Genomic DNA, 26,827 nt, shown 5'->3' on the forward strand with positions numbered 1-26,827 from the left:
TGGACCCAGTCGCTCACAGAGCTGAGAGTTCCCTGAGCCTGCAGCTATCCAGGTTCTGTTATACAGCCGCGGCCAGGTGGGGTTGGAGGAGCAGCACCTCTGGCTACGTGGCGGCACGAACCCAAGGCATCCGGGAGCAGCAGGAAGAACCAGCTGGGTTGCAAACAATCTCATTCTTCCTGGCTTGGTCTCCCTGCCCTGACCCATGAGCTGGAACAAGTTGGAACTTCTCCAAGGTCCTTGTGTGGATAAGGTCATGGTCACACTGGACTCCCGGCTCCTCTGATCAACCCATGACACCTGGGTTTGTTCCATACAGCCTGGCAGCACCAGGTGTGCTTGGAGCTTGCTCAAGCCTTGCTATTCAGGGAGGAATGATTTGAGTATAAAAATATTTATGTTAAACAGGGACATAATTAAGTTATCTGGCAGCTCTCAAGCCACTTCCTTAACAAATTCAGAAAGCCAGGAGCGACCTCTCCGAAGATTGTTGAGAAAACTCCATATGTTTACAGCCTGTCCAAGTATCATTTAAGTTTTAAAAGTCTTTAAAAAAAAGCTGAAATACTTTTAAATGGAAAAGAGGAAACTGAGTTTCAACTCCTGGTAAAAATGGCAGGGTAGCTCAGGTGATGAAATGAATACAAGACAGAGTTACAACTTTCACTTGAAAGAAGTTCTGAAAATTTCCTGCTCCAGAGACAAAAGCCATATAGCCGTCAAGTTGGAGAAGATGTACTGTTGCTAACACATTAGCAGGTTTAATAGATTCATAGATTCCCATGCCAGAAGGGACCATTGTGATCATCTAGTCTGTGAAGGGGTGTGCATACCCCGCACTAGGCAGGAGAGGGTTAATCCCACACTATGGGCGGACGAAGTCCCACCCCTCTGACCATGCTGGGCATGCTCCAACAGCTGTGCTAGTATAAAGGAGAGCAGCCCAGCTCAGTCTGGACTGACTGCCAAGGAGGAAGGATGCTTGGTGGAGGCTCCGGCCCAGGAGCCATTACAGTCCTTACATGCGGGAGCTGGAGATTGCGAGACTTAGACGGGAGACCTGTTGCCTACAGATGATTGGCGGGTGTTGGAATCCCAGGGAGTAACCTGCATCAAGGAACCCTGACACCACATGGACGAGAGCTACAGGAAGCATAGCAGGAAGTAGTCCAGGGAAGTGGAGTGAGTAGTATTTCCTACCCATGGAAGGTCAGTGTGTTGCAGTTGAATTCCCCACTGACCCAGTGGTGGACCACTCTGCCACTATTAGGGCCCTAGGTCATGAAGTGGTGGAGTCAGGTGGGCCCAGGTCCCGCTATCCTGCCTGCCACACCCATTTTGGTAGAAGCCTCCCAGATCTGGCCACTAGGCCACACAACCCTGCACTTGAGGGCCACTGTATTGACTCTGGCCACTAGGCCACGCTGCCCTACACTCAAGAGCTGCTGTATTGTCTCTGGACATTGGGCCGCACTGTTGTGAGGCCCAGAACAGTCTGATAGACTGTAACCATGGTGTCACCACACCCACGATACACCCCACAGGGGGACGGGGTGTGCAAACACAGCCATATAGTCTGCCCTCTTGTAGAACATAGGCCAGAGGACTTCCCCAAATAATTCGTAGAGCAGATCTTATACAAAAACATCCAGGCTTGATTTAATAATTTCAGTAATGGAGAATCCACCACGACCCTTGGTGAATTGTTCCAATGATGAAATACACCTCCTTTGCCTCTGCATCACCATCTCAGAACTGCCCCTGGAATCCCTGGAGATTCACAGGTCTGTAGGGAAAACCCAAAGTTTGGCACTTGGACCCCCATCCCTGAAGAGAGTGGAACCTAAATCCACACTCCCCGCTGCTGCAAAGTCTCTTCGAATCCCCGCTGCTCAGCCCTTTCCCCTCCCAGACACCAGCGGAATTCTCCACTGGCTCAACCAACCTGGCTCACCGTCCAGTTTTTTATCCCATGTGGAAGGATCTGGGTGCAACAGGGTGTGGGAGCATGTCCAGGACTGTGGGAGAGAACTGAGCTGGGAGTCCCAGCTCCCTGAGTCAATGAGTACCCCAAGGGCTTGCTCTCCACTGATTCCCGAGTAGACCAAATGGATCCTGCTGGTCTTGGCACAGACAATATTTCCCCACATGCCAGGAGATGATAGCAAACAGCTGGCCCTGTAGCTTGGAGACTGGATTGCTAAACAAAGGGCTGTGGGTTGAAATCTCACTGCAGGATTTCCCCAAGGCATTTCACACTGAGTGCTCTTGTTACACTTCCTGACTTTCCCCTAGGACACACAGATCCCCACAAACACAGACCACAGCCCTTTCTAGCAAAGTGCTTTATTGGAGGAAGCAGCAAGAGACTGCAACTCAGGAAAAGAAATTCCAGGATTCAGATCGATACATCTCTCTGATTATTTATTAACTGTACTGGGTTAGTGCCTAGACGACCTGGTCACTGACCATGGCCCAGGTGCTGAACAAGCACAGAACAAAAAAGATGCGCCACCCCCGAATAACTGATATGATTTGAATGACAATACCACTTAGAGACCTCAGCTGAAATGGAGGCATGTTTGTGTTCTAGTTATTGTACAGACACAAGATGAGAGCCAATCCGTGCCACAAGGAGCTTCCATGCTAAAGAGACTTGATGGACAACGTATGGGGAAACTGAGGCACAGAGACTTCAAGTGATTTGTGCAGGGTCACGGAATTGGGTCAGAGGAAGAATAAAAAGTAAGACTCAGGTATCCTGAGTCCCAGGTTTGTCCTTGAGCCACTGTACCAGCAGCACATAAAGGATGGGGAAGGGGCGGCTATACTGTATAATGAGCACTATGGGGCAGCAGAGGGTGGGGGCGGGGAAGGGGCGGCTATACTGTATAATGAGCACTAGGGGGAGCAGAGGGCGGGGGTGGGGAAGGGGCGGCTATACTGTATAATGAGCACTAGGGGGCAGCAGAGCGTCGGGGTGGGGAAGGGGCGGCTATACTGTATAATGAGCACTAGGGGGCAGCAGAGGGTGGGGGCGGGGAAGGGGCGGCTATACTGTATAATGAGCACTAGGGGGTAGCAGAGCATGGGGGTGGGGAAGGGGCAGCTATAGTGTCTAGTGGGCAGTGGGGCAGAAGAGGGTGCGGGTGGGGTAGGGATCTAAGAGATTTAGGCTGCTGAACTCCCAGTCACACCAGCAAGGGACCTGGCCCCGTTGGGTCCTAATTTCTTTAAGCTCAGATGAAATTGCCAACCTCACTGTCCCTCCCCCTTCTCGCCTCCTTGCCCCTAGAGCTGTGTTTTATAGTGCACGGGCAGCCCTCCCACGCACGCCACCCGGATCCGCTGGGTGCTGGTTCTCCCGCGGTAGTTGCAGGGGGGTCTCTGAGCGCCCCCTGCCAGCCGGCAGGTGGTGATCTCAAAGGGCGCATTGCTGTCGTAGTAATTCTCGGTGCTGGGGGTGCCCCCTGAGCTACAGACGCCGTCCACCTCGGCAGGCCCCGCGTGGATGAAGGTGTTGGTGGGTTTGCAGGCATCAGCCGTCAGGTTCCTCCGCGGCATCAGGAGGTTGCAGTAGCGCCGGGCGTCCAGGGCGCTGGTCTTCGGGAAGTCCACGTGCTGCCGGTGGAATTTCTCGTGGCGCGTCTCCCTCCGGCCCAGAGCCAGCCAGGCGGGCAGCAAAACCAGCAGCAGCAGTAGTGCTGGGCGGGGTTCCTTCAGAGCCATGGCTGTCTGGGGGGGGAAGCATGGGCAGAGGTGGAAGTCTAGTGGATGAGAGCAGGGCGGGCTGGGAGCCAGGACTCCTGGGTTCTCTCCCCAGCTCTGCGAGGGGAGTGGGGGCTGGTGGGTTAGATCGGGGGGACTCCGGGGTTGTATGCATGCCTTGGGGAGGGGAGTGGAGGGGAGGAGAGGGGTCTACTGATTAGATCAGGGGGAGCTGGGAGCCAGGACTCCTGGGTTCTCTCCCTAGCTTTGGGAAGGGAGTGAGTTATAGTCAGATTGCAGGGCAAGGCGGGGAGTTAGGAGCCCTGGATCTGGGGCGACTGCTCTCTTTCACCCCTAGTTTCCTCAGGTGTACAATGGAGCTAAACCCATTGACCCCAGCTGGGGATCTGCCCCCACCAATTTTAAACTTCAACTCATGGAGCTGTTTCTTCTCCACACAGTGAATATTACGTGACAGGCCTTTTGGATCCGTGTTTCACTCTTTAGACCTGTTCTATATTACTCTATTTAGCACATTTCCTACAGATCATCTACAATACAAGGCTCCCTGAGCCTTCTTGCCTAAATACACTGGTCAGCTTAGGCCCCGATCTTCAACTCACCCCAGTCCTGATGCCTCGGTTTCCCTTGGAGTATGGATCCAGCCGCCTGCAAAGTGTCTGAGGCTCTGTACTTTCTGGGTGGGTGTTATATACCGAGCCCAGCTGGAGAGAAAGACATGGCGGGGGCAGCTGCACTCAGAGAAATATCCTACTGGCCAGCGTTGCACAATCCCCGACCCTGGGAAACACTGAGGCGCCAGCCCAGGGGGAAGCTGAATAAACAATGCTGCTAATGAGGGTCAAATTCTTCTCTCTGTTACACGGGAATCTGGCTTTGGCGCTGTGTAACGGTCTCCTACTGCAGCCACCTCTGGGGTGGAGGCTGGAAAATGGGGAACAGCTGCCCAGGTCAGGGCTGGAGGTGAAGATATCCTCTTGACAACATGGCAGGAATTTGGGGAGGGGTAATGTTCTGCCCTGAGCTGGGAGCTAGCCAGGACACTGGACTTTGCCTAGGGGATATGGGAACCCCAATCTCATTCATTTTAATAGGAATTGGGGCTCCAAATCCCTGTAGCAGCTTTGGAAATAGCCTGAATCACCGTTCTGCAGTTTCCCCACTGGCCAAATCCCACGGCTAGGACACTCTCAGCTTGAATGGCCACAAACAGAGACGAAGGCCTACCGGAAATGCAGCATAGCACCTCTCCGGGGCATTGGGGTCAGTGCTGATTGTGCAGGGAGAGCGCCCCCTACTGAGTCACTCGCACCATACAGTCCAATATTTGGTTGTCCCATCACGACACCGATCCAGACTGCACCTGGCCTGTCGTAAAAACCAACTCAGCAGAGGAGAGGTCATCAGCCCGCTCTGAACCCCTGGGAAAAGTTCACAGGGAAGAAATGTTTGGAAATGTTGCTATTTGCGAGGCCCTCTGGCAACGTGGGCTTGTCCCCCAGCCAAGTGAGGCCCCACGGGGAAATCAGTGTTCTGAGAAAGCAGAGAGAATTAATTCCAAACTTCCCAGAGCTGGGACTTGCTTTCTGCGGAGAATCCTGGGAAACAGAAGGCACACAGTCCAGCCGCCAGTGGGGCGATTAATGGTGGGGTCATAGCAGGACTCTGAGTCCCTCCTGAGACACTGGATCTGGCGGGGTTGGTCTGTGTGGGGGGTGTGGGTCCCACTTGGGAGGTGAAGGGATCCGGGGTGGGCCAGCCCGGTGACACAGAACAGCTGTGCCTAGAGAATGGAGGGGGACAACGGGTCTCCAGCAGCTGAGACACAGCTGGCCATGCGGCAGAGCTGTGTCCAACTGGGGCTTTGTCTGGTTGCTTGTAACAGGGCTACCCATTCCCCTGAGTCCCCGAGCCAGTCACGGGCAGAGGATTGGCGAAGGGGGGAGTGGGTACCAGAGGGAAGGGCAGGGGTTCACTGCAGTGCCATGAGGCTGTATTGTCACAGTGAGGTGCTGTGTAGTTAATGCTGCTCAGGGGTCTGTCCGAGATGGGTACGGGGTCCCAAGGGAGGGATCAGGGCAGTACCAGGGTGGCGGGACAGCTCCTGAAAAAAAGGGCCAGGCCGGTGGTCCAGAGTGTCCTGGCACCGCATGAGCGCTGGTAGGGATACATGCTGTGTATGGGGGCTCTAATCAGTAGGGGGCAGTCTCCTCTGGCAGTCAGTGCTGACCCCCATGCCCCAGCATGGCATTACGGGGCGCTGTGCTGCAGGGAGCGGGGAGGGGGATCATTAGGAGGTGCTCTCCCCTGGCGGTCAGTCCTGGCCCCAATGCCCCAGTGCAGTGTTAGGGGGCACTGTGCTGCAGGGATTAGGGCAGGGGGCTCAGCAGGGGGTGCTGTCCCCTGGCAGTCAGTGCTGACCCCAGTGCCCCAGCATGGCAGTAGGGGGAGCTGTGCTGCAGGGAGTGGGCAGGGGGGATCAGTGGGGGGTGCTGTCCCCTGGCAGTCAGATCTGGCTCCAGTGCCCCAGCATGGCACTAAGGGGCGCTTGTGCTACAGGCAGTGGGGCAGGGCCTCAGTAGGGAGCGTTCTCCTGTGGCAATCAGTGCTGGCCTCAATGCACTAGGGAGCGCTATGCTGCAGGGAGCGGGGTTGAGGGCTCAGTAGGGGGAGCTCCCCACTCACATTCACTGCTGGCATTACTGACCAGGTCCACTTGCCATCCCCCTCCACTCTAACCAGGTGGCATATCCCTCCGTGGCACATGCCAACTCCCAGGGGTGGGCACAGTCCCCCCCCCGGTGCCTTATATAATTCCTCATCCTTTGTCTCCCACTTCGCTGTGACTTGGCTATAGCGGGCGGGTTCTCCTCTGCCTGGCTCCTTGGGCTGGGGTACCAGCCACATGGGTGTCTGCGATGCAGAATTGCTTTAGGGTGTGATGGCACCCAGCATGGGGGTGCTGTGGGGGCAGTGGGTGCAGAAGGGGAGTCGCAGGAGCAGGAGGGGATGAAATGGGGGGAATGTGGCAGAGAACCACAGGAGAAGGGCTTGGGGGGTGGGTGAGGGACTCCAGGGTGGGGGGAACTGAGTCTGGTGTCTCAGCAACTTGGTATCTTCAGTGAAATCCGTGAAATCTCCAAGAGTTTCCTCTGCCCATGGCCCAGAGTCGAGTGCGCATGGTGGGGCAGCACCCGGCAGGGGAGGGGTGAATGACCCTAGGAGCCCTGGCTCTGTGCTCAGGGGTTAACACCCAGGGCTGCTAAACCAGGGGTTGGAAATTCAACTCTCCAAGGAGCCCTGTGTCGCCCTTCAGTGAATCTGTCTAGTCCATGTTGCCCTCCACCCAGAACTGGCAACAATCCCAGCCATGCCCTTGCCCTCGGCACCATGCTTTGCAGATACAGAGCATGTGACATTGCAGATCACGCTTCCAGGGTCTCCCTCTGTAAGTGGCTTCCCCACTGGGAGACGGAAATATAGGCTGAGCTGGGGTGGGGGGAAAATAGCTCCCCAGCCTTCAAAGGGCGATCTCAAGCCAATCCCCCGCTGTGGGGCTGGATTGTAGCTGGTGTCCGCTGAGCCAGCCAGTGCCCCCTGATCTGGGGCTGGATTGGAGCCAGCGCCCCCTAGAAGGGAAAGACCCTGTGTCCCATTCCCTGCCAGCCAGTCCCCTGGCCTGATCAGAGGTTGGGCCCCCTAGATAACCCCACGACAATCCAGCCGTGCTCTCTGAAGGTCATTGGGGCAGCTGTTCACTCCGTGCCAAGTGCCCCGCAAACATGCGCTCGGCCGTTCAGCGTTGGCAGCATTGTATTGCTGGTGGCAGCCAGAGAATCGAACTCCCCAACAGCATCACCCCATCCCACCGCAGAAATAACCTCCCCTTCCGCTTTCCCCTTCAGCTCAGGTCACAGCCTCATCTTATACCCACATGAGAGACGTCAGAGCCAGGGACGAGACCCCGAGCGCCTCCCAGTTCTACCCTAGCGCCGGCCTAGGAAATCTCATTGCCTGGGGAGCTCCCGGGGGAAGGGGGGATGACGGAACAGGCGTTAACCTCTCCCACAGTGCCCTCAGACCCCCCCATTTCTACCCGGACCAGCAGCCCCCTTCCCATCTTAGTCCTGTGGTGTCTGGCCACACAAGGCTCAGCTGGTTTCCACATCCCCCAGTGACAGGGCCAGATCCAGTCATGCAGGTTTAGACAAATCCAAGGGGCTTGTGGGAATTTTGATCAGATTTTGGGGGCTAAAACTGGCCCCTCAATGAAATGGGTCTGAGGTTTCAGAGCTGCTCGGCCTCTTCCACTCCTGGTGGGTTCGGGGCAGCTCCAGCCCAAGTCCAGGCCAGTTGGATCCTGCCCAGTGAGGTGGGTCCTGGGCTCAGACTGAGGGTCTCTGTGCCAGCTGAGGGGGCTGGCACCCGGATCTTCATTTGTGTAGATGGAGACTGGGCACCCAGCGTGGGAAATCCCCCCCGCAGGCCCCAAGCTGCTGGCCTGTGGGATAAGGGGAGGCGCTGAATGTCCCTGTGGAGACCCATGGCGGGCGTTGCCCAGGAGGGGCAGGTAAGGGCAGGTATGGGGACAGGGAGCCCCCAGCAACAGAGGGCTGCTCAGGATCAAAGCGGGGGTGTGGGGAAGAAGGGGGATCCCTGCTCCCCGCTCATGGCAGGTACGTTGGCTGTAAGTGCACAGGCAGCCCCTTGGCACAGGCCACGCGGATCTTGGTGTTGCCGATTGCAGCCCTGTATCTACAGTGCCCCGGACGGGAGCGGGGCAGCGCCCGGCACGTGGTGACGTTGAAGGACTCCAGGCTGTCGTAGAGGTTGAGTCTAACGTGTGTCCCTCCACGGGCACAGATGGCCTGGAGCTGGCCAGCGGGGGCGTGGATGAAGGTGTTGCGACGCTTGCAGAAGACGCGGGTCAGGCCCCGGCTCTGCATCATGCGATTGCAGTAGAGCCGGTCGTTGGCAGCCCTGGTCTTGGGGCTGTCGAAGTGTCGGGTCACGAACTGCCGGTAGCTGGCACCTTCGCTGAGCTGGGCCAGGCTGGCGGCCAGCAGGACCAGGGTCAGGAAGAGCAAGGGGAGGGGTCCCTTCAGGGCCATGGCCGTGTCTGTCACTGGATCGACCTGCAGTAGGTAGTGGAGGGAGATGGATGGAGACAGCGCTGGGTGGGGATCTGCCTCCTCCATGGAACCACCTGGGCCGAAACCTCACCCCCTGCCAGTCCATTCTACCCTTAAAGCCTCATTAACCTGACCAAGATCAGGGCCCACATTGTGCCAAGCACTGCACATATCCAGAGGAAACTCTTACAGTCTAAATGGGCAGAGCACACCGAGAAAGGGTTGTTCTTCCCATGTTACAGATGGGGAAACCGAGGCACAGAATGGTTAAGGCTCAGCTTTTCAGCTCTTATTTGGTGACTTGGGTCCCAGGGGTGTACATGAGGGTTTGGCCTCAAGACTCCTTTAAGGGGTTTGAAAATCCCATCCTAAGACACAGCGAATTAAACCCAGGTCCCCTAAACCCCAGTGGGGAGCCTTGGCCACAACCCCAGCCTGCCACTAACTCTCTGCTTTACCTGTTTGTCCACAGTGCATCCTTCGTCCGCACTCCCAGCTCTCCCACTTCTGCGACCCTAGATCCTACTCCTCTCCCAGAGTGGGGGAGAGAACCCAGGAGTCCTGGCTCCCAGCCTCCCACTTCTAACCACTAGACCCCACTGCCCCAGGAGAGATTCCCAGGAGTGCTGACTCTGGATCTCACCTCCTTGTTCTTTTACCGTCTTGCCAAGATTGTGATCTCAGCTGCCTGGGGGTCAATCCAGAGTCACCCCTGAGTACAGTGGGATCAAGGCCGGATTCTGCGCCCAGCCCCTCTGGGGTCAATCCGCAGTGACCCTCCCTCTGCATTTCCCCCCGGCTGGGTCTGTTCTCAGCTCACCCAATTCCTGGGGCTCCCGTCAGAGATGGATCCAGCTGCCAGCAGAGCTGAGAGTCTCTGAGTCTCCTTCCCCTTCGGGTGTCATTATATAGAGCACGGCCAGGCAGCTGTGGGTGGGATGGGGCAGCTCCTCCCACCCAGGGCCCCAGAGATTCTGGGTGTGGCAGGGAGTTAGGGGAGAAGTGGGCACAGGGCAGGGTCCTGAGACACTGTGAACCCCACAGCCACAGTGCCTGGTGCATCTCCCCCTGTTATCCTCAGCCCAACTCTATCCCCAAGCTGTGGAGAGAACCCAGGAATCCTGACTCCCAACCCCCTGTTCTAACCCACTAGCCGCCACTCCCCTCCCCGAGCCAAGTTAGAACCCAGGATTCCTGGCTCCCAGCCTCTCTAACCACACAGTCCTGGTGTCCTATTACAGGTGTTGCCCCTTATTGGGTGCCCTGGATACCCCCTAACCAAAACCCCCAGCCCTGGCCAGGTCCCTGGGTAGGGTTGCCAACTTTCTAATTGAACAAAACCGAACACCCTGCCACACCCCCTGCCCCAGCACTTCCCTGAGGCCCTGCCCGCCTTCTACAAGGCCCCACCCCCGACTCGTACCTTTCCCCCCTCCCTCCATCGCTGACTCTCCCCCACCCTCACTCACTTTCACCAGGCTGGGGCAGGGGGTTGGGGTACAGGGGGAGCATGAGGGCTCTGGCTGTGGGTGAGGACTCTGGGTGGGGCCAGAAATGAAGGGTTCAGGGTGTGGGAGAGGGCTCCGGGCTGGGGCAGGGGGTTGGGATGCGGGGCGGGGGGGGGGGGGTGATGGCTCTGGCTGAGGGTGCTGGCTCTGGGGTGGGGCTGGAGATGAGGGACTTTGGGTGCAGGACGGGGCTCCGGGCTGGGGCAGGCGGTTGGCATGCAGGGGGGGTGAGGGCTCCAGCTGGGGGTGAGAGCTCTGGGGTGGAGCCGGGGTTGGGGAGTGGAGGGTCCAGGGTGCAGGCTCTGGGAGGGAGTTTGAGTACAGGTGGGGACTCCGGGCAGGGGGATGGGGTACGGGGTCCTGGCGGCACTTACCACAGCTCCCAGGAAGCAGCCACCAGGTCTCTGTGGCCCCTAGGCGCAGGGAGGCTCCGTCCATGCGCTGTCCTCGCACCTGCAGCCGCTGCCCCCGCAGCTCCCCTGGTCAAGGTTCCTGGCCAATGGGAGCTGCAGAGCTGGCACTCGGGGTGGGGGCAGCGTGCGGAGCCTCCCTGCACCTAGGGGCTGCAGGGACCTGGCGGCTCCTTCCTGGAACCATGAGGAGCCAGGGCATGCAGGGAGCCTGGCACCCGCCTTAGGCCCGTGCCCCTGCTGTGCCACTGACCGCACTTTTAACGGCCCAGTCCGCCAGGGTCCCTTTTCGACCTGGTGTTCCAGTCGAAAACAGGACGCCTGGCAATCCTAGCCCTGGGCATCGCAAGGGGCAGCGACCCAGCCAGGGGAGGGACAGGCCTGGCTGCTGGAAATGCCGTGTCCAGCAGAGCCAGTGGGAGCCGGGGCCTGGCTCCCCCAGCGCCACCTGAGCACCAGGGCCTGGGGAAAGGGTGAGGGCATATAGAGGGGGGGACTGACTGCCAGCAGCAGCCTGGCCTTGGGGCTTGGAGTCGTCTCTCCTGGATCTGGGTCCTGCCCACTGCTGGTGAGGGCTGGGAGCCAGGACTCCTGGGGTCTATCCCAGCTCTGGGTGGGCAGTGGGGTCTCGTGTGTGTTTGGTAGGTTACGAGACAATGTCCCTTTGGGGTCACCTGCTCATCGCCCTCTGTGCTGGCACAGCGGCTGCCAGCCCTGCTACAGCGAAGGTTAAGACCAGCTCCCCGTTCAAACCTCAGCTCTCCTAAGTGCTCTAAAATCCACACAGGTACTTGGCTTGCACACAAAGAAATTTGGTGTGGGCCCCTAGGGAGCGAGGGAAGCTGGGATGACTGACCCAAACTTAGGGTCATTTGAGGAAGGGGTTCCTCATCCCTGAACAAAACAGCCTGGCTTAAAGTGCCTGGATTGCCCAACTTGGTGCAGAGCTGGGGCTCAAACCCAGACCATGACCATCACCCTAGGGTCTCGGGGCCCCCCACCCCACACAGGGCAGGCCGCACACTAGCCCTTTGTGGGGACAAAACTGAGAATGGTACGAGACAGAGAGTTTGGCTCTCATGACAGGCAACGAACACACCTTACGCTCATGCCCCAGACAGATCACAGGGAACGTGCAGAGAGGGCTGAGCTAGCCAGCCCTGCCATGCGCTGGCTGGGCCCAGGAGCAGGCTGGGCTGGGCTGGGCTAGGCTGGGCTGGCTAGGCCCAGGGGGATCAGGGCCCAGGAGGGATCTGTCTCCACTGGCACCAGCTATGGGGGTCCTGCCAGGCCCCTCTGTGCCAGATCCTGTCCCATTCACCCTGCAGTGTCTCACGGTGCTCATGGGCTCGGGGCTTTGACACCCCCCAGTCCCCGGGCCAGCCCAGATCTGGCCCAACAGGGATGCCCACGACCCTGTCAGCCTGGACCGGCCCCCTCCCAATCTGCACTGCCCAGCCCTGCTGGCATGCTGGGTGTCGGTTGGTGGTTTGGCCGTTGCTGGATCCCTCCCTTTGGTCTGGGGCAGGCTGCTCTCCCCAGGACTCGGGGGAGGGGGGCAAAACCCTGCACGTACAGAGGAAGTTTCAAAACCGGGGATGGGGCAACGGGCTAACGGGTGGTGACTCCATAGGCCGGTGGGATGTGCCAACGGCTGCTCGTTCCCCGCTGTTAACAGCAGAGCCCTGCTCCCACGTGGAGTGTCGTTGTGGTGTCGGGCAGAGGAGGGAATGATGCCAGGTTAACAATGTGATGCAGTGGCAGGAAAGGCTGGTGTCCTCCTGGGGTGGATTACCAGAAGTGTCATATGCAAGACACGGGAAGGAATTGTCCTGCTCTACTCAGCATTGGTGAGGTCCCACTTGGGGTCCTGGGCCCAGTTCTGGGCACCAAACTTTAGGAAAGATGTGGACAAACTGGAGAGAGTCCAGAGGAGAGCAACACAAATGATCAAAGGGTTAGAAAACCTGACCTGTGAGGAAAGGTTAAAAACTGGGCAGGTTTAGTCCTGAGAAAAGAAGACTGAGGGGGAGCTGAGAACAGCTTTCAAATCTGTGCAGGGCTGTTCTGGAGGGGACAGAGATCCATCATTCTCTGTGTCCACTGAGGTCAGGACAAGAAGTAATGGCCTGAGTCTGCAGCCAGGGAGATGTAGGTTGGATATTAGGGAAAAGTTTCTAATGCTCAGAGTGGTGAAGCTCTGGACCAAGCTCCCAAGTGGGGCAGGGGGTTGGTATCATTGGATAACCCCCTGTCAGGGCTGGTCTAGGGTTACTTGGTCCTATCTTTGCACAGGGGTCTGGGCTTGATGGTCTCTCAAGGTCACTTCCAGCCCCATATTTCTGTGCTTCTATGGCTGCTCTGCTTGCCCTGCTGTTCGGGGGAGCTGCAGGGCAGTGGGTGAAGGGGGCAGGGGTAGGAGATGCCAGCTGTGCCTCCGTGCTGTAAACCCCTTGGGGACAGAGCCTTGTAGATGGTCATGAGTCCCAAGGAAACGTCGAGCCCCATACAGACTTTGGCTGCAACCAGATGAGCCATTCACTGGAAATCCTCAGATGAAACCTCTTTGCTCCCGGATCCCCCTTCCTGACACACACCCACAGCTAGCCAGACACTGCAGAGCTGGGCCCAGACTGTACCTGGTGCTCCGGAAATAAACATTTCCTGTGCCCCATTCCCCAGCGGCCACTGAGCAGCCCAATCTGGGGCCACCCTGGAGCCTGTAACCCATGGGGACTGGTGCCCCCTTGTGGGGAATGGCCCTGTACTGCATTCCCCGTCCCATTCCCTCACCTGCATCTGGACTGGAGCCAGATTCCCCTAAAGAGAAGAGGCCCTGGAATCCAGTCCCCAAACCCCTGAGTGAGCCAGGACCCCTGATCTGGGATTTCATCATGGTCACTGCACCGCAATGAGTCATATCTGCTCCTTCACTCATCCCTTTAAATAACTTAGCCATGTTCCCAAAATAGCCCGAGGGTTTGAGATCTCCAGATGCAGTGACTCTGCCCCCAGCCCCCCAAACACACCGACTCGTTCTGTATTGGCAGGAAAGTGTTTTATTGCAAGAAGCAGCAAGGAAACAAAACTCAGGGAGAGCTTCTAGGGCCCCGCCTGGGACAATCTTCTCCCCACAACCTGCCCCCAATACTTAGTAGATGCGGGATGGGAGGGGGGTGGCTGTACTGTATAATTGGCAGTAGGGGCAGCAGAGGGTGGGGGAGGGGAAGGGGCGGCTATACTGTATCATGGGCACTAGGGGGCAGCAGAGGGCGGGGGTGGGGAAGGGGCGGCTATACTGTATAACGGGCACTAGGGGGCAGCAGAGGGCGGGGGTGGGGAAGGGGCGGCTATACTGTATAACGGGCACTAGGGGGCAGCAGAGGGTGGGGGTGGGGAAGGGGCGGCTATACTGTATAACGGGCACTAGGGGGCAGCAGAGGGCGGGGGTGGGGAAGGGGCGGCTATACTGTATAATGGGCACAAGGGGAAGCAGAGGGTGGGGGTGTGGAAGGGGCGGCTATACTGTATAACGGGCACTAGGGGGCAGCAGAGGGCGGGGGTGGGGAAGGGGCGGCTATACTGTATAACGGGCACTAGGGGGCAGCAGAGGGCGGGGGTGGGGAAGGGGCGGCTATACTGTATAATGGGATCTAGGGGGCAGCAGAGGTCGGGGGTAGGGAAGGGGCGGCTATACTGTATAATGGGCACTGGGGGCAGCAGAGGGCGGGGGTGGGAAAGGGTGGCTATACTGTATCATGGGCACTGGGGGGCAGCAGAGGGTGGGGGCGGGGAAGGGGCGGCTATACTGTATCATGGGCACTATCGGCAGCAGAGGGTGGGGGTGGGGAAGGGGCGGCTATACTGTATAATGGGCACTAGGGGCAGCAGAGGGTGGGGGAGGGGAAGGGGCGGCTATACTGTATAATGGGCACTAGGGGCAGCAGAGGGCGGGGGTGGGGAAGGGGCGGCTATACTGTATAATGGGCACTAGGGGCAGCAGAGGGTGGGGGAGGGGAAGGGGCGGCTATACTGTATAATGGGCACTAGGGGCAGCAGAGGGCGGGGGTGGGGAAGGGGTGGCTATACTCTATCATGGGCACTAGGGGGAAGCAGAGGGTGGGGGTGGGGAAGGGGCGGCTATACTGTATAATGGGCACTAGGGGGAAGCAGAGGGTGGGGGCGGGGAAGGGGCGGCTATACTGTATAATGGGCACTAGGGGCAGCAGAGGGTGGGGGCGGGGAAGGGGCGGCTATACTGTATAATGGGCACTAGGGGGAAGCAGAGGGTGGGGGTGGGGAAGGGGCGGCTATACTGTATAATGGGCACTAGGGGGAAGCAGAGGGCGGGGTGGGGAAGGGGCGGCTATACTGTATCGTGGGCACTGGGGCATCAGTGGAACAGGGTCTGGGGGGACTGACGGTGCTGTGCAATGGGCCCAAGCTATATCGCTCTGTCGTAGTGCACAGGGAGCCCCCCATCACAGGCGATGCGGATGCGTTGGGTGCTGGTGCCCCCGTTGTAGTTGCAGGGCGGTCTCTGTGATCCCCCCTGCAGCCGGCAGGTGGTGAGGGCGAAGGAGGCTGTGCTGTCTCGCAGGTTCCCACCCGCCGGGGCCCCCCCAGGGCCACAGATGGTGGTGATGCTGGCGGCGCTGGCATGGACAAAGGTGTTGGTGAACTTGCAGACTGGCGAGGTCATGCCCCTGCGCTGCATCATCTGGTTGCAGTAGGTCCTGGTGTCCGGGGCGGCAGTCCTTGGGTAATCGACGTGCTGCCTCAAGAACTTCTCGTAGCGCGTCTCCCCGCTGGCCAGAGCCAGGCACGTGGCCAACAAGACCAGCAGCAGTGTTGGGTGGGGTCCCCTCTGGGCCATGATACCTCTGCTGCTGGCTCGCCCTGCAGCGGGGAGGAAATGGAGGAATGGACAAGGGGGAGGGGACCTGTTTGCACCATGTGACCTGCACCCACTCATCCCCTGCACAGCAATGGGGCATATAAGTGGCGAACAGCAGAGATGCTTGTTAGGGGGCCTTTTGAAGCCATCCCCCACCCATGTCATGAGGTTTTCTGTTCATTAAAACACAGCAATGCTAGCAACAAGACAAACACCACAGGCAAACAACACAAAACATAGATCCATGGTATTCTGAGTTATGCTTCCGCTGGCGCCAGCTTGCTTGTGGAGTGTCTGAAAAACAAAAGAAACAATTCCACCCCCCTGGTGGGGACAGATTATTGCTTAATAATAATAGCACTTTCTTTTACAAATTTCCTTGCTAATTGCAGGAAAAACAGAAGAATCACCTCCAGGCTGTCCTTATTTTGTTCTATAGTCAGGCTAGTGAATTACCTCACTCACTGGTCATTTATGAAATTTTTGAGGTGGTGTACCTCAGTTTCCCCTCTTGTGCAACAGACCATGTTTGCAATAGTTTCTCTGCTGTACCAAGCTTTAAGTTTATTCTCAGGTAATAGCTGAGAGACAGCTTCAGATTTTAGCACTGTACACACACACACACACACACCCCCTTAAGGTTAACCTGTCCCCCTTATTTTCAGGCTTGAGTTGTTTTTTTCACCTCCCTTTCCTGGAGGGCCTTAATCTGAGTCTTCTAGTAGCTTGTTTGCTGACCAGATGTATTCATTATTTGCAGCTCCTTTGTGCCCATCAGCTAGGTAATTTGCATTTACACACAGAGGCTTACTAGCTTGCTTCTGGATCCAAAGCTGTTAGCAGTTTAGAGAGTGTCTTAAAAGGGAAACATTTCACTTCCACTAGAGTTCTGATTACTTTCCACTTTCATCTCCTGCTCCAAAACACACAGATCTGAAAAAGAAAGCACAACCTATTGTGGCCCCTTTTGGAGCCCTATTAGGATTTTAATGAAGTACCATGTTTTATTTGCATTTCTTTTACCCCTTCTCCAATATACACCGCACACGTCCTGGGAAAATGCAGATTCCTTCCATATAGTTTAACCTCCATAACATCATATTAGCCAAATTAATTTTACACAAGGTGTAACTGCCTCTCCCATGCCCACAGAGTTTTCATGCACACCCACCAAAGCAACAATCTGATCCCCCAGAGCCACCCCAAGGCTCAGTGCTCCCATCATTCCTCCCCTTTTCCTTTTCTTTTACCACACAAAATTCTCTTTTGCCTAACATTTCTTGCACTGTGATTACTTTTTTACACAACTGTACCCCGATTACCCTGCCATCTTGTACAACTAGACACAACCAGGGGCAGCCAAGTTAAGTTCCAATAGAAACCCCTTACATCCTTTAGAGATTTTGATTACATTACCCAATAGTCAAATAATTTTGATCAGATTTTCTCTCCACCTGCTGCCTGCAGCAGTTCCTTATAGACCATTTCTGTGGGAAAAGGGCCCATTTTCCCTCAGAATAGCTGTAAACGCTTCTGGGGATAGAAGCATAGTGGTGGTAGTAGCCACTTGACCTGACCCCCTTGGATAATTTAATTACCAAGCTTCCATCCAATGTGACTGCACAGAGTTGCACATACAGTTACATTTATATAACTGGGTTTTATCATTAAACAAAAACTTCCTTCTGGACATCTCACATAAGTATCCAAAGTACCCTCCATTAAAACTTCAGAAAAACAAGAGTGTGGAAAGGCAGGTTGCACTTTGAAACTTTTTTTTCTTTCTCTCCACTCCCCCAGGACCAAGTCCCAGCTCCAGTCTCTAAAGGTCGTCTGTTAACTCTGTTTTTGACTATAAACCCTTTTGTGCCAAATCATTTTTCACTACCCCTAACTAATTTACAACCCTTCAGCAGCCCTTGCTGAAGCAGCACCAAACTTGAAAGATTACTGGCAGCTTTCCATAATGCTGCCCTTACTTCAAACCTCTCACAAGCGGACTGAAGTGCCTCCTGTTCCTGGAAGGCATTTAGTCCCCATGGGCAGGGACTTTCTTCCACTACCCATATACCAAGGAGGGTGGGCTCCTCAGCCACCCCCCATCCCTCTGGGTCCCCTAACACTTCCTCCATTTCCTTTTTAATCTCATCCCAGGTTGACCCCTGCACCTGGTATGGGTCCTGGTTCTTCCTTATTCATTTATCCAAAAAATCCTTTACCCTGGCTTGCCAGAACCCGCAACTACCATCACGAGAGTTCACAATACCCCCTCCAAGCAGCTGCACGGACTGTTGGGGAGGGGGACTTACAGGCTGCCACTCACCTATCCAATGCGATGCATCCGAGTCAGTCACGGGACCAAGATGTTAGGGGGCTTATTCCTTCACCCACTCACTTCCCTGGTCCTCCTCGCATGAACAGAGAGCAACAATACCCGAAGTCCAAAGGTGCAAACAATTCGATGTTTATTGGGGTGAACTTCCAGCAAGCATGATTCCAGTTTCCTTCCTTAGTATCCTCCTTCCCAGCTCCGACACCACAGAGCCTTACACCTGTGTCCCTGTTCCCATTCCTGCCCTTAGCCAAACATTATTCCAATTTCCTTATCCCCATTCCCTGTTCCCATCTCCCCCAGCCACCCACCCACACTCACTTCCTCATTGACTACAGATTATATAGTAAAACTTGAGTTCTGCTTAGCTATACCTTAACCAATCATTTTCCTGAAATTTAACTAACCAATCCTAACATATTGTAACATGATTATGTAACCAATTATATCGCACCACCTTAATTAGTTTACACCCAGCAAAATTAATTATACAGCAGACAGGAACAATCACAGAACCAGACAGAGATTATACAGACAAACAATAGCAAAGTGGGAACTATAATGACAAAACAATACAGAAGTGAGGATTTCATATCCCAGTATTGATAAGTAAGTTCTTGCCAGACAGGATGCTGTTTCCTTTTACATTTTCTAGGCACTTCCCTTTCTCTGGAGGTGATAGGCACTATCAGGACAGGATTGTATTCCTAACAGCCCAATAGCACCTTCTTTCAATGTGACTAGTTTGGAATGTGAGGATGTGACCGGTCGCTTCCTAGCTTATGGCTGCCTCTGCTGCTTAGCCAAAGGCCTTAGCCTAAGAACAGGGCCTCAGACTGTCACAGTAAGAGAAGGCCCTTACACTGGCAGACAGTGATTTTGATTCTCTTTTGTACCTCTATAACTAGCCAAGTGATAAGAATACACCTAAAGTCTTAGAGTATAGGCCTTTACAGACAGGCCTGAATATCTATATCCTAACAAGGCTAACAGAGGGAGTTTTCCTTGGAGTTGGCCCGGGGAGTGCCCACAGAGGCTTACGTATTGCCGGCTTTTCTGAGTAGTTACTACAACTCCTGAGGAAGCTCGTAGAAGGAAGGTAATATGGATGGGGAACGTTCAGCTGTTGTGACCTGCACTGATGTGCCACGTTTGTCTTTCTTCCACAGGACAGAAGCGACTTTATCTGTACAAACTGCAAGCTGGTCTCCATATTGGAAGTGAAGGTTCAAGGTCTGGAGAAACAAGTGTCGACCCTGTGTTGCAAAAGAGAAACTGAAGATTTCCTGGACGGACGTCAGGTTATGCTTCTACGGGCACAATGTTCTGAAGATTCAGAGCAGGCTGCGCAGCGGGGACAGGAGGATGGTGAAGAAATTTGGCAGCATGTGACCTCCAGAAGAAGAAAGGGGAGTGTCCATGTACCAGCAGCGCAGATACAGGTAAACAACCATTTTCATATTCTCTCTACAGGTACTAATGCGGAGAGTGGACTAGATGATACATCTGAGGGAAGGGAACAGAAGGAGACTCTGCCGATTGGAAGGCATTCACCAAGGACAAGTCATGCCTGACTAATCTAATTGCCTTCTAGGACGAGATAACTGGCTCTCTGGATGAGGGGAAAGCGGTGGACATGTTGTTCCTTGACTTTAGCAAAGCTTTTGACACTGTCTCCCATAGTATTCTTGCCAGTAAGTTAAAGAAGTATGGGTTGGATGAATGGACTATAAGGTGGATAGAAAGTTGGCTAGATTGTTGGGCTCAACGGGTAGTGATCAATGGCTCCATGTCTAGTTGGCAGTTGGTATCAAGTGGAGTGCCCCAAGGGTCGGTCCTGGGGCTGGTTTTGTTCAATATCTTCATTAATGATCTGGAGGATGGTGTGGATTGCGCCCTCAGCAAGTTTGCAGATGACACTAAACTGGGAGGAGAGGTAGATACACTGGAGGGTAGGGATAGGATACAGAGGGCCCTAGACAAATTAGAGGAATGGGCCAAAAGGAATCTGATGAGGTTCAACAAGGAGAAGTGCAGAGTCCTGTACTTAGGACGGAAGAATCCCATGCACCGCTACAGAGTAGGGACCGAGTGTCTAGGCAGCAGTTCTGCAGAAAAGGACCTAGGGGTTACAGTGGACGAGAAGCTGGATATGAGTCAACAGTGTGCCCTTGTTGCCAAGAAGGCCAATGGCATTTTGGGATTTTGATGAAGCGGGACTGTTCTTAATGTTTCCTCTGAATATTGTGGGGTTGCCTCAGTTTCCCCTAGGCAGTTCTTAAGTATCTAGGTGGTGGGATAAGGGTGTATGATCATTGCAGAGCCCTAGAGGGCAGGTGTGTGCAGGGGTCTGGACACAGAGAATGGCCAACACCCTGTTTCTTGGCAACTGATGGCCTGGACCCTTCCCCCCTGCAAGGTAAGAGCTAAAGGGTTGGAGATCAAAAGACTCAGGTGACCTCCTGGCCCGGGAAAGGGACAAAGCCCAGGAGGGCGGAGGGGGGGGGGGGCTGGAGAGAGTTTCAGTTTGGGGCTGTCTGGGGATGAGGAGTGAAGTGCAGACGTGATTGTCTGGCTCACTGCCCCCCAAAATGGACCCAGCTGAGGGGTCCTGTTCTCTGCACCTACAAGCTCTGTGTTAGGCCATGTTCCTGTCATCTAATAAACCTCTGTTTTACTGGCTGGCTGAGAGTCACGTCTGACTGCGGAGTTGGGGTGCAGGACCCTCTGGCTTCCCCAAGACCCTGCCTGGGCGGACTCACTGTGGGAATAGCACGGAGGGGCAGAGGATGCTGAATGCTCCGAGATCAGACCCAGGAAGGTGGAAGCTGTGTGAGCTGTATGTCCTGAAGATAGGCTGCTCAGAGAAAGGAGACTTCCCCAGAGTCTTGACTGGCTTCATGGGGAGCAGTTCCAGAGCATCGCCCGGGGACTCCGTGACAGGGATGTATAAGTAGGGGCATTGCCAACAGATCGAGGGACGTGATCATTCCCCTCTATTCAACATTGGGGAGGCCTCATCTGGAGTACTGTGTCCAGTTTTGGGCCCCACACTACAGGATGTGGAAAAACTGGAAAACGTCCAGCGGAAGGCAACAAAAATTATTAGGGGACTGGAACAGATGACTTATGAGGAGAGGTGAGGGAACTGGGATTGTTTAGTCTGCAGAAGAGAAGAATGAGGGGGGATTTGATAGCTGCTTTCAACTACCTGAAAGGGGGTTCCAAAGAGGATGGCTCTAGACTGTTCTCAGTGGTAGCAGATGATAGAACAAGGAGTAATGGTCTCAAGTTGCAGTGCGGGAGGTTTAGGTTGGATATTAGGAAAAACTTTTTCACTAGGAGGGTGGTGAAACACTGGAATGTGTTTTTAAGGTCAGGCTTGACAAAGCCCTGGCTGGGATGATTTAGTTGGGGATTGGTCCTGCTTTGAGCAGGGGGTTGGACTAGATGACCTCCTGAGGTCCCTTCCAACCCTGATATTCCATGATTCTGTGTCTGCTCCTTCACTCATCCCTTTAAATCACTTAGCCATGTTCCCAAAATAGCCCGAGGGTTTGAGATCTCCAGATGCAGTGACTGCCCCAGGCCCCCAAACACACCGACTCGTTCTGCATTGGCAGGAAAGTGTTTTATTGCAAGAAGCAGCAAGGAAACAAAACTCAGGGAGAGCTTCCAGGGCCCTGCCTGGGACAATCTTCTCCCCACAACCTGCCCCCAATACTTAGTAGATGCGGGATGGGAGGGGGGTGGCTGTACTGTATAATCGGCAGTAGGGGCAGCAGAGGGTGGGAGTGGGGAAGGGGCGGCTATACTCTATCATGGGCACTAGGGGGCAGCAGAGGGTGGGGGTGGGGAAGGGGCGGCTATACTGTATAATGGACACTAGGGGCAGCAGAGGGTGGGGGAGGGGAAGGGGTGGCTATACTGTATCATGGGCACTAGGGGGCAGCAGAGGGTGGGGGTGGGGAAGGGGCGGCTATACTGTATAATGGGCACTAGGGGCAGCAGAGGGCGGGGGTGGGGAAGGGGCGGCTATACTCTATCATGGGCACTAGGGGGAAGCAGAGGGTGGGGGTGGGGAAGGGGCGGCTATACTGTATCATGGGCACTAGGGGCAGCAGAGGGCGGGGGTGGGGAAGGGGCGGCTATACTGTATAATGGGCACTAGGGGGCAGCAGAGGGTGGGGGTGGGGAAGGGGCGGCTATACTGTATCATGGGCACTAGGGGCAGCAGAGGACGGGGGAGGGGGAAGGGGCGGCTATACTGTATCATGGGCACTGGGGCATCAGTGGAACAGGGTCTGGGGGGACTGACGGTGCTGTGCAATGGGCCCAAGCTATATCGCTCTGTCGTAGTGCACAGGGAGCCCCCCATCACAGGCGATGCGGATGCGTTGGGTGCTGGTGCCCCCGTTGTAGTTGCAGGGCGGTCTCTGTGATCCCCCCTGCAGCCGGCAGGTGGTGAGGGCGAAGGAGGCTGTGCTGTCTCGCAGGTTCCCACCCGCCGGGGCCCCCCCAGGGCCGCAGATGGTGGTGATGCTGGCGGCGCTGGCATGGACAAAGGTGTTGGTGAACTTGCAGACTGGCGAGGTCATGCCCCTGCGCTGCATCATCTGGTTGCAGTAGGTCCTGGTGTCCGGGGCGGCAGTCCTTGGGTAATCGACGTGCTGCCTCAAGAACTTCTCGTAGCGCGTCTCCCCCCTGGCCAGAGCCAGGCACGTGGCCAGCAAGACCAGCAGCAGTGTTGGGTGGGGTCCCCTCTGGGCCATGATACCTCTGCTGCTGGCTCGCCCTACAGTGGGGAGGAAATGGGGGAATGGACAAGGGGGAGGGGACCTGTTTGCACCATGGGATCTGCACCCACTCATCCCCTCCAGGCCCCCCGCACCGCCGGGGAGCTCCTTGTAGATTGCAGGCTAAGGCTGCCAGGCAGGCAGTCGCTTCGTGCCAAACTCCAAAATGTCATTTAAAGTTACCCGGAATTGCACCAGCCTCTGCCAGAACGTCAAATGCTCCTGAAACCACTAATTAAAGAATTAAGTGGAGCACACCAGCTCCGCCCCACAACCATCACTCAAAGAGGGCAGAGTTAAAGGTACAGGGCTGGGCTGCAGGGCTGCATTTACTAGGTTCCAGAGATTTGAGGGCTTTTCTTTCTTTCTTTCTCTCTTTCTTTCCCCATATCTATCTATCTATCTATCTCTCTGCCTAGCTGAAGACACCCTTCCTAGCAGCCCAGGTGTGTGATATTGCCCTTCTCCATGGATTAAGCCAGCTCTCTCTTTCTGTCACATGGATTGTGGTTGGCTAGTTGCCAGTGAGAAACTCTTACAGTCTAATCGGGCAGAGCACACCGAGAAAGGGGTGTTCTTCCCTTGTTACAGATGGGGAAACCGAGGCACAGAATGGTTAAGGCTCAGCTTTTCAGCTCCCATTTGGTAACTTGGGTCCCACGGGGGTATATGAGTGTTTGGCCTCAAGACCCCTTTAGGGGGTTTGAAAAATCCCATCCTAAGACAAAGAGAATGAAACCCAGGTTCCCTAAACCCCAGTGGGCGGAGCCTTGGCCACAACCCCAGCCTGCCACTAACTCTCTGCTTTATCTGTTTGTCCACAGTGCATCCTTCGTCCGCACTCCCAGCTCTCCCCCTTCTGCGACCCTAGATCCTGCTCCTCTCCCAGAGTGGGGGAGAGAACCCAGAAGTCCTGGCTCCCAGCCCCCCTTGCTCCAATCCACTAGACCCCACTGCCCCTGCAGAGCCAGTAGAAAACCCAGGAGTCCTGGCTCCCAGCCTCCCTTTTCTAACCACTAGACCCCACTGCCCCAGGAGAGATCCCAGGAGTGCTGACTCTGGATCTCACCTCCTCTTTCTTTTACCCTCTTGCTAAGATTGTGATCTCAGCTACCTGGGGGTCAATCCAGAGTCACCCCTGAGTGCAGTGGGATCAGGGCCGGATTCTGCGCCCAGCCCCTCTGGGGTCAATCCGCAGTGACCCTCCCTCTGCATTTTCCCCCTAGCTGTATCTGTTCTCAGCTCACCCAACTCCTGGGGCTCCCGTCAGAGATGGATCCAGCTGCCAGCAGAGCTGAGAGTCTCTGAGTCTCCTTCCCCTTCAGGTGTCATTATATAGAGCACGGCCAGGCAGCTGTGGGTGGGATGGGGCAGCTCCTCCCACCCAGGGCCCCAGAGATTCTGGGTGTGGCAGGGAGTTAGGGGAGAAGTGGGCACAGGGCAGGGTCCTGAGACACTGTGAACCCCACAGCCACAGTGCCTGGTGCATCTCCCCCTGTTATCCTCAGCCCAACTCTATCCCCAAGCTGTGGAGAGAACCCAGGAATCCTGACTCCCAACCCCCTGTTCTAACCCACTAGCCGCCACTCCCCTCCCCGAGCCAAGTTAGAACCCAGGATTCCTGGCTCCCAGCCTCTCTAACCACACAGTCCTGGTGTCCTATTACAGGTGTTGCCCCTTATTGGGTGCCCTGGATACCCCCTAACCAAAACCCCCAGCCCTGGCCAGGTCCCTGGGTAGGGTTGCCAACTTTCTAATTGAACAAAACCGAACACCCTGCCACACCCCCTGCCCCAGCACTTCCCTGAGGCCCTGCCCGCCTTCTACAAGGCCCCACCCCCGACTCGTACCTTTCCCCCCTCCCTCCATCGCTGACTCTCCCCCACCCTCACTCACTTTCACCAGGCTGGGGCAGGAGGTTGGGGTACAGGGGGAGCATGAGGGCTCTGGCTGTGGGTGCGGACTCTGGATGGGGCCAGAAATGAAGGGTTCAGGGTGTGGGAAAGGGCTCCAGGCTGGGGCAGGGGGTTGGGATGCGGGCGGGGGGGGTGATGGCTCTGGCTGAGGGTGCTGGCTCTGGGGTGGGGCTGGAGATGAGGGACTTGGGGTGCACGACGGGGGTCCGGGCTGGGGCAGGGGGTTGGCATGCAGGGGGGGTGAGGGCTCCAGCTGGGGGTGAGGGCTCTGGGGTGGAGCCGGGGTTGGGGAGTGGAGGGTCCGGGGTGCAGGCTCTGGGAGGGAGTTTGAGTACAGGTGGGGACTCCGGGCAGGGGGATGGGGTACGGGGTCCTGGCGGCACTTACCACAGCTCCCAGGAAGCAGCCACCAGGTCTCTGTGGCCCCTAGGTGCAGGGAGGCTCCGTCCATGCGCTGTCCTCACACCTGCATGCACTGCCCCCGCAGCTCCCCTGGTCAAGGTTCCTGGCCAATGGGAGCTGCAGAGCTGGCACTCGGGGTGGGGGCAGCGTGCGGAGCCTCCCTGCACCTAGGGGCTGCAGGGACCTGGCGGCTGCTTCCTGGAACCATGTGGAGCCAGGGCATGCAGGGAGCCTGGCACCCGCCTTAGTCCCGGGCCCCTGCTGTGCCACTGACCGCACTTTTAACGGCCCAGTCCGCCAGGGTCCCTTTTCGACCTGGTGTTCCAGTTGAAAACAGGACGCCTGGCAATCCTAGCCCTGGGCATCGCAAGGGGCAGCGACCCAGCCAGGAGAGGGACAGTGCCCAGCAGAGCCAGTGGGAGCCGGGGCCTGGCTCCCCCAGCACCACCTGAGCCCCAGGGCCTGGGGGAAGGGTGAGGGCATATAGAGGGGGGGACTGGCTGCCAACACCAGCCTGGCCTTGGGGCTTGGAGTCGTCTCTCCTGGATCTGGGTCCTGCCCACTGCTGGTGAGGGCTGGGAGCCAGGACTCCTGGGGTCTATCCCAGCTCTGGGTGGGCAGTGGGGTCTCGTGTGTGTTTGGTAGGTTATAAGACAATGTCCCTTTGGGGTCACCTGCTCATCGCCCTCTATGCTGGCACAGCGGCCGCCAGCCCTGCTACAGCGAAGGTTAAGACCAGCTCCCCGTTCAAACTTCAGCTCTCCTAAGTGCTCTAAAATCCACACAGGTACTTGGCTTGTGTCAAGGTTCCTTCCCCACTTTGAACTCTAGGGTACAAATGTGGGGACCTGCATGAAAACCTCCTAAGCTTACTTTTACCAGCTTAGGTTAAAACTTCCCCAAGGTACAAACTATTTTACCCTTTGCCCTTGGTTTTCCACTGCCACCACCAAACATTAATCTGGGTTCCTGAGAAAGCGTTGTTTGGCAAAGTCTTTCCCTCCAAAAATCCTCCCAACCCTTGCACCCTACTTCTTGGGGACGGTTTGGTAAAAATCCTCACCAATTTGCATAGGTGACCACAGACCCAAGCCCCTGGATCTTAGAACAATGAAAAAAAGCATTCAGTTCTTGAAAAGAAACATTTTAATAGAAGAAACAGTAAAAAGAAAAGGATCACCTCTGTAAGATCAGGATGGTAAATACCTTACAGGGTAATTAGATTCAAAACATAGAGAATCCCTCTAGGCAAAACCTTAAGTTACAAAAAGACACACAGACAAGAATATTCATTCCATTCAGCACAACTTATTTTCTCAGCCATTTAAACAAACAGAATCTAACGCATATCTAGCTAAATTACTTACTAAGTTCTAAGACTCCATTCCTGTCCTGTCCCAGGCAAAAGCCTCACCCAGACAGACACAGACCCTTTGATGTTCTCCCTCTTCCCAGCTTTTGAAAGTATCTTGTCTCCTCATTGGCATTTTGGTCAGGTACCAGTGAGGTTATCCTAGCTTCTTAACCCTTTACAGGTGAAAGGGTTTTTTCCTCTTGCCAGGAGGGATTTAAAGGTGGTTAGCCTTCCCTTTATATTATGACAGCTTGCCAAGAAATTTGGTGTGGGCCCCTAGGGAGCAGGGGAAGCTGGGGTGACTGACCCAAACTTAGGGTCATTTGAGGAAGGGGTTCCCCATCCCTGAAC

The 26,827-nt window shown here is 55.8% G+C and overlaps 4 protein-coding genes and 1 long non-coding RNA gene across 8 annotated transcripts in view; 1 reads left to right on the plus strand and 4 right to left on the minus strand.

The window, feature by feature from the left end:
• The first annotated feature begins 956 nt into the window (after nucleotides 1-956).
• LOC122462667 lies at nucleotides 957-2,773 on the plus strand. Its single transcript, XR_006285365.1, has 2 exons — nucleotides 957-1,209; nucleotides 2,594-2,773. It is a non-coding gene; the product is annotated as an uncharacterized LOC122462667 (long non-coding RNA).
• LOC102936523 (ribonuclease-like) lies at nucleotides 2,331-4,842 on the minus strand. Its single transcript, XM_007067483.4, has 2 exons — nucleotides 4,332-4,842; nucleotides 2,331-3,735 (listed from the first exon to the last, which is right to left on the minus strand). The coding sequence occupies exon 2, from the start codon at nucleotides 3,727-3,729 to the stop codon at nucleotides 3,292-3,294; it is 438 nt and encodes a 145-aa protein (XP_007067545.2). The 5' UTR covers nucleotides 3,730-3,735; nucleotides 4,332-4,842; the 3' UTR covers nucleotides 2,331-3,291.
• A 2,686-nt stretch (nucleotides 4,843-7,528) lies between these two features.
• Nucleotides 7,529-26,827, minus strand: part of LOC102937210 (ribonuclease pancreatic) — a 391,285-nt gene continuing 371,986 nt past the window's right edge. The window contains exons 1-2 of one of the 4 annotated variants that reach the window (XM_043526904.1): nucleotides 23,874-24,008; nucleotides 7,529-8,864 (exon numbers count right to left, since the gene is read on the minus strand). In XM_043526904.1, the coding sequence (XP_043382839.1) occupies nucleotides 8,397-8,840 (444 nt within the window). In that variant the 5' untranslated portion in view covers nucleotides 8,841-8,864; nucleotides 23,874-24,008 and the 3' untranslated portion in view covers nucleotides 7,529-8,396. The other 3 variants (XM_037877051.2, XM_043526906.1, XM_043526907.1) reach the window with 3 other exon arrangements.
• Nucleotides 15,079-15,915, minus strand: LOC102936306 (ribonuclease-like). Its single transcript, XM_007067482.4, has one exon. It carries the CDS (start codon nucleotides 15,839-15,841, stop codon nucleotides 15,224-15,226), a length of 618 nt encoding a protein of 205 aa, XP_007067544.2. The 5' UTR covers nucleotides 15,842-15,915; the 3' UTR covers nucleotides 15,079-15,223.
• On the minus strand, nucleotides 22,207-24,505 carry LOC119567938 (ribonuclease-like). Its single transcript, XM_037915849.2, has 2 exons — nucleotides 24,052-24,505; nucleotides 22,207-22,803 (listed from the first exon to the last, which is right to left on the minus strand). The coding sequence occupies exon 2, from the start codon at nucleotides 22,778-22,780 to the stop codon at nucleotides 22,349-22,351; it is 432 nt and encodes a 143-aa protein (XP_037771777.1). The 5' UTR covers nucleotides 22,781-22,803; nucleotides 24,052-24,505; the 3' UTR covers nucleotides 22,207-22,348.

The sequence above is a fragment of the Chelonia mydas genome, chromosome 13 (assembly GCF_015237465.2).
Source record: "Chelonia mydas isolate rCheMyd1 chromosome 13, rCheMyd1.pri.v2, whole genome shotgun sequence".
Taxonomy (NCBI): domain Eukaryota; kingdom Metazoa; phylum Chordata; order Testudines; family Cheloniidae; genus Chelonia; species Chelonia mydas.

Coding starts and splice junctions, on each gene's coding strand:
- LOC119567938 (XM_037915849.2), bottom strand. CDS start 22,780: ATGGCCCAGAGGGGACCCCACCCAACACTGCTGCTGGTCTTGCTGGCC.
- LOC102936523 (XM_007067483.4), bottom strand. CDS start 3,729: ATGGCTCTGAAGGAACCCCGCCCAGCACTACTGCTGCTGCTGGTTTTG.
- LOC102936306 (XM_007067482.4), bottom strand. CDS start 15,841: ATGACATGGGTGGGGGATGGCTTCAAAAGGCCCCCTAACAAGCATCTC.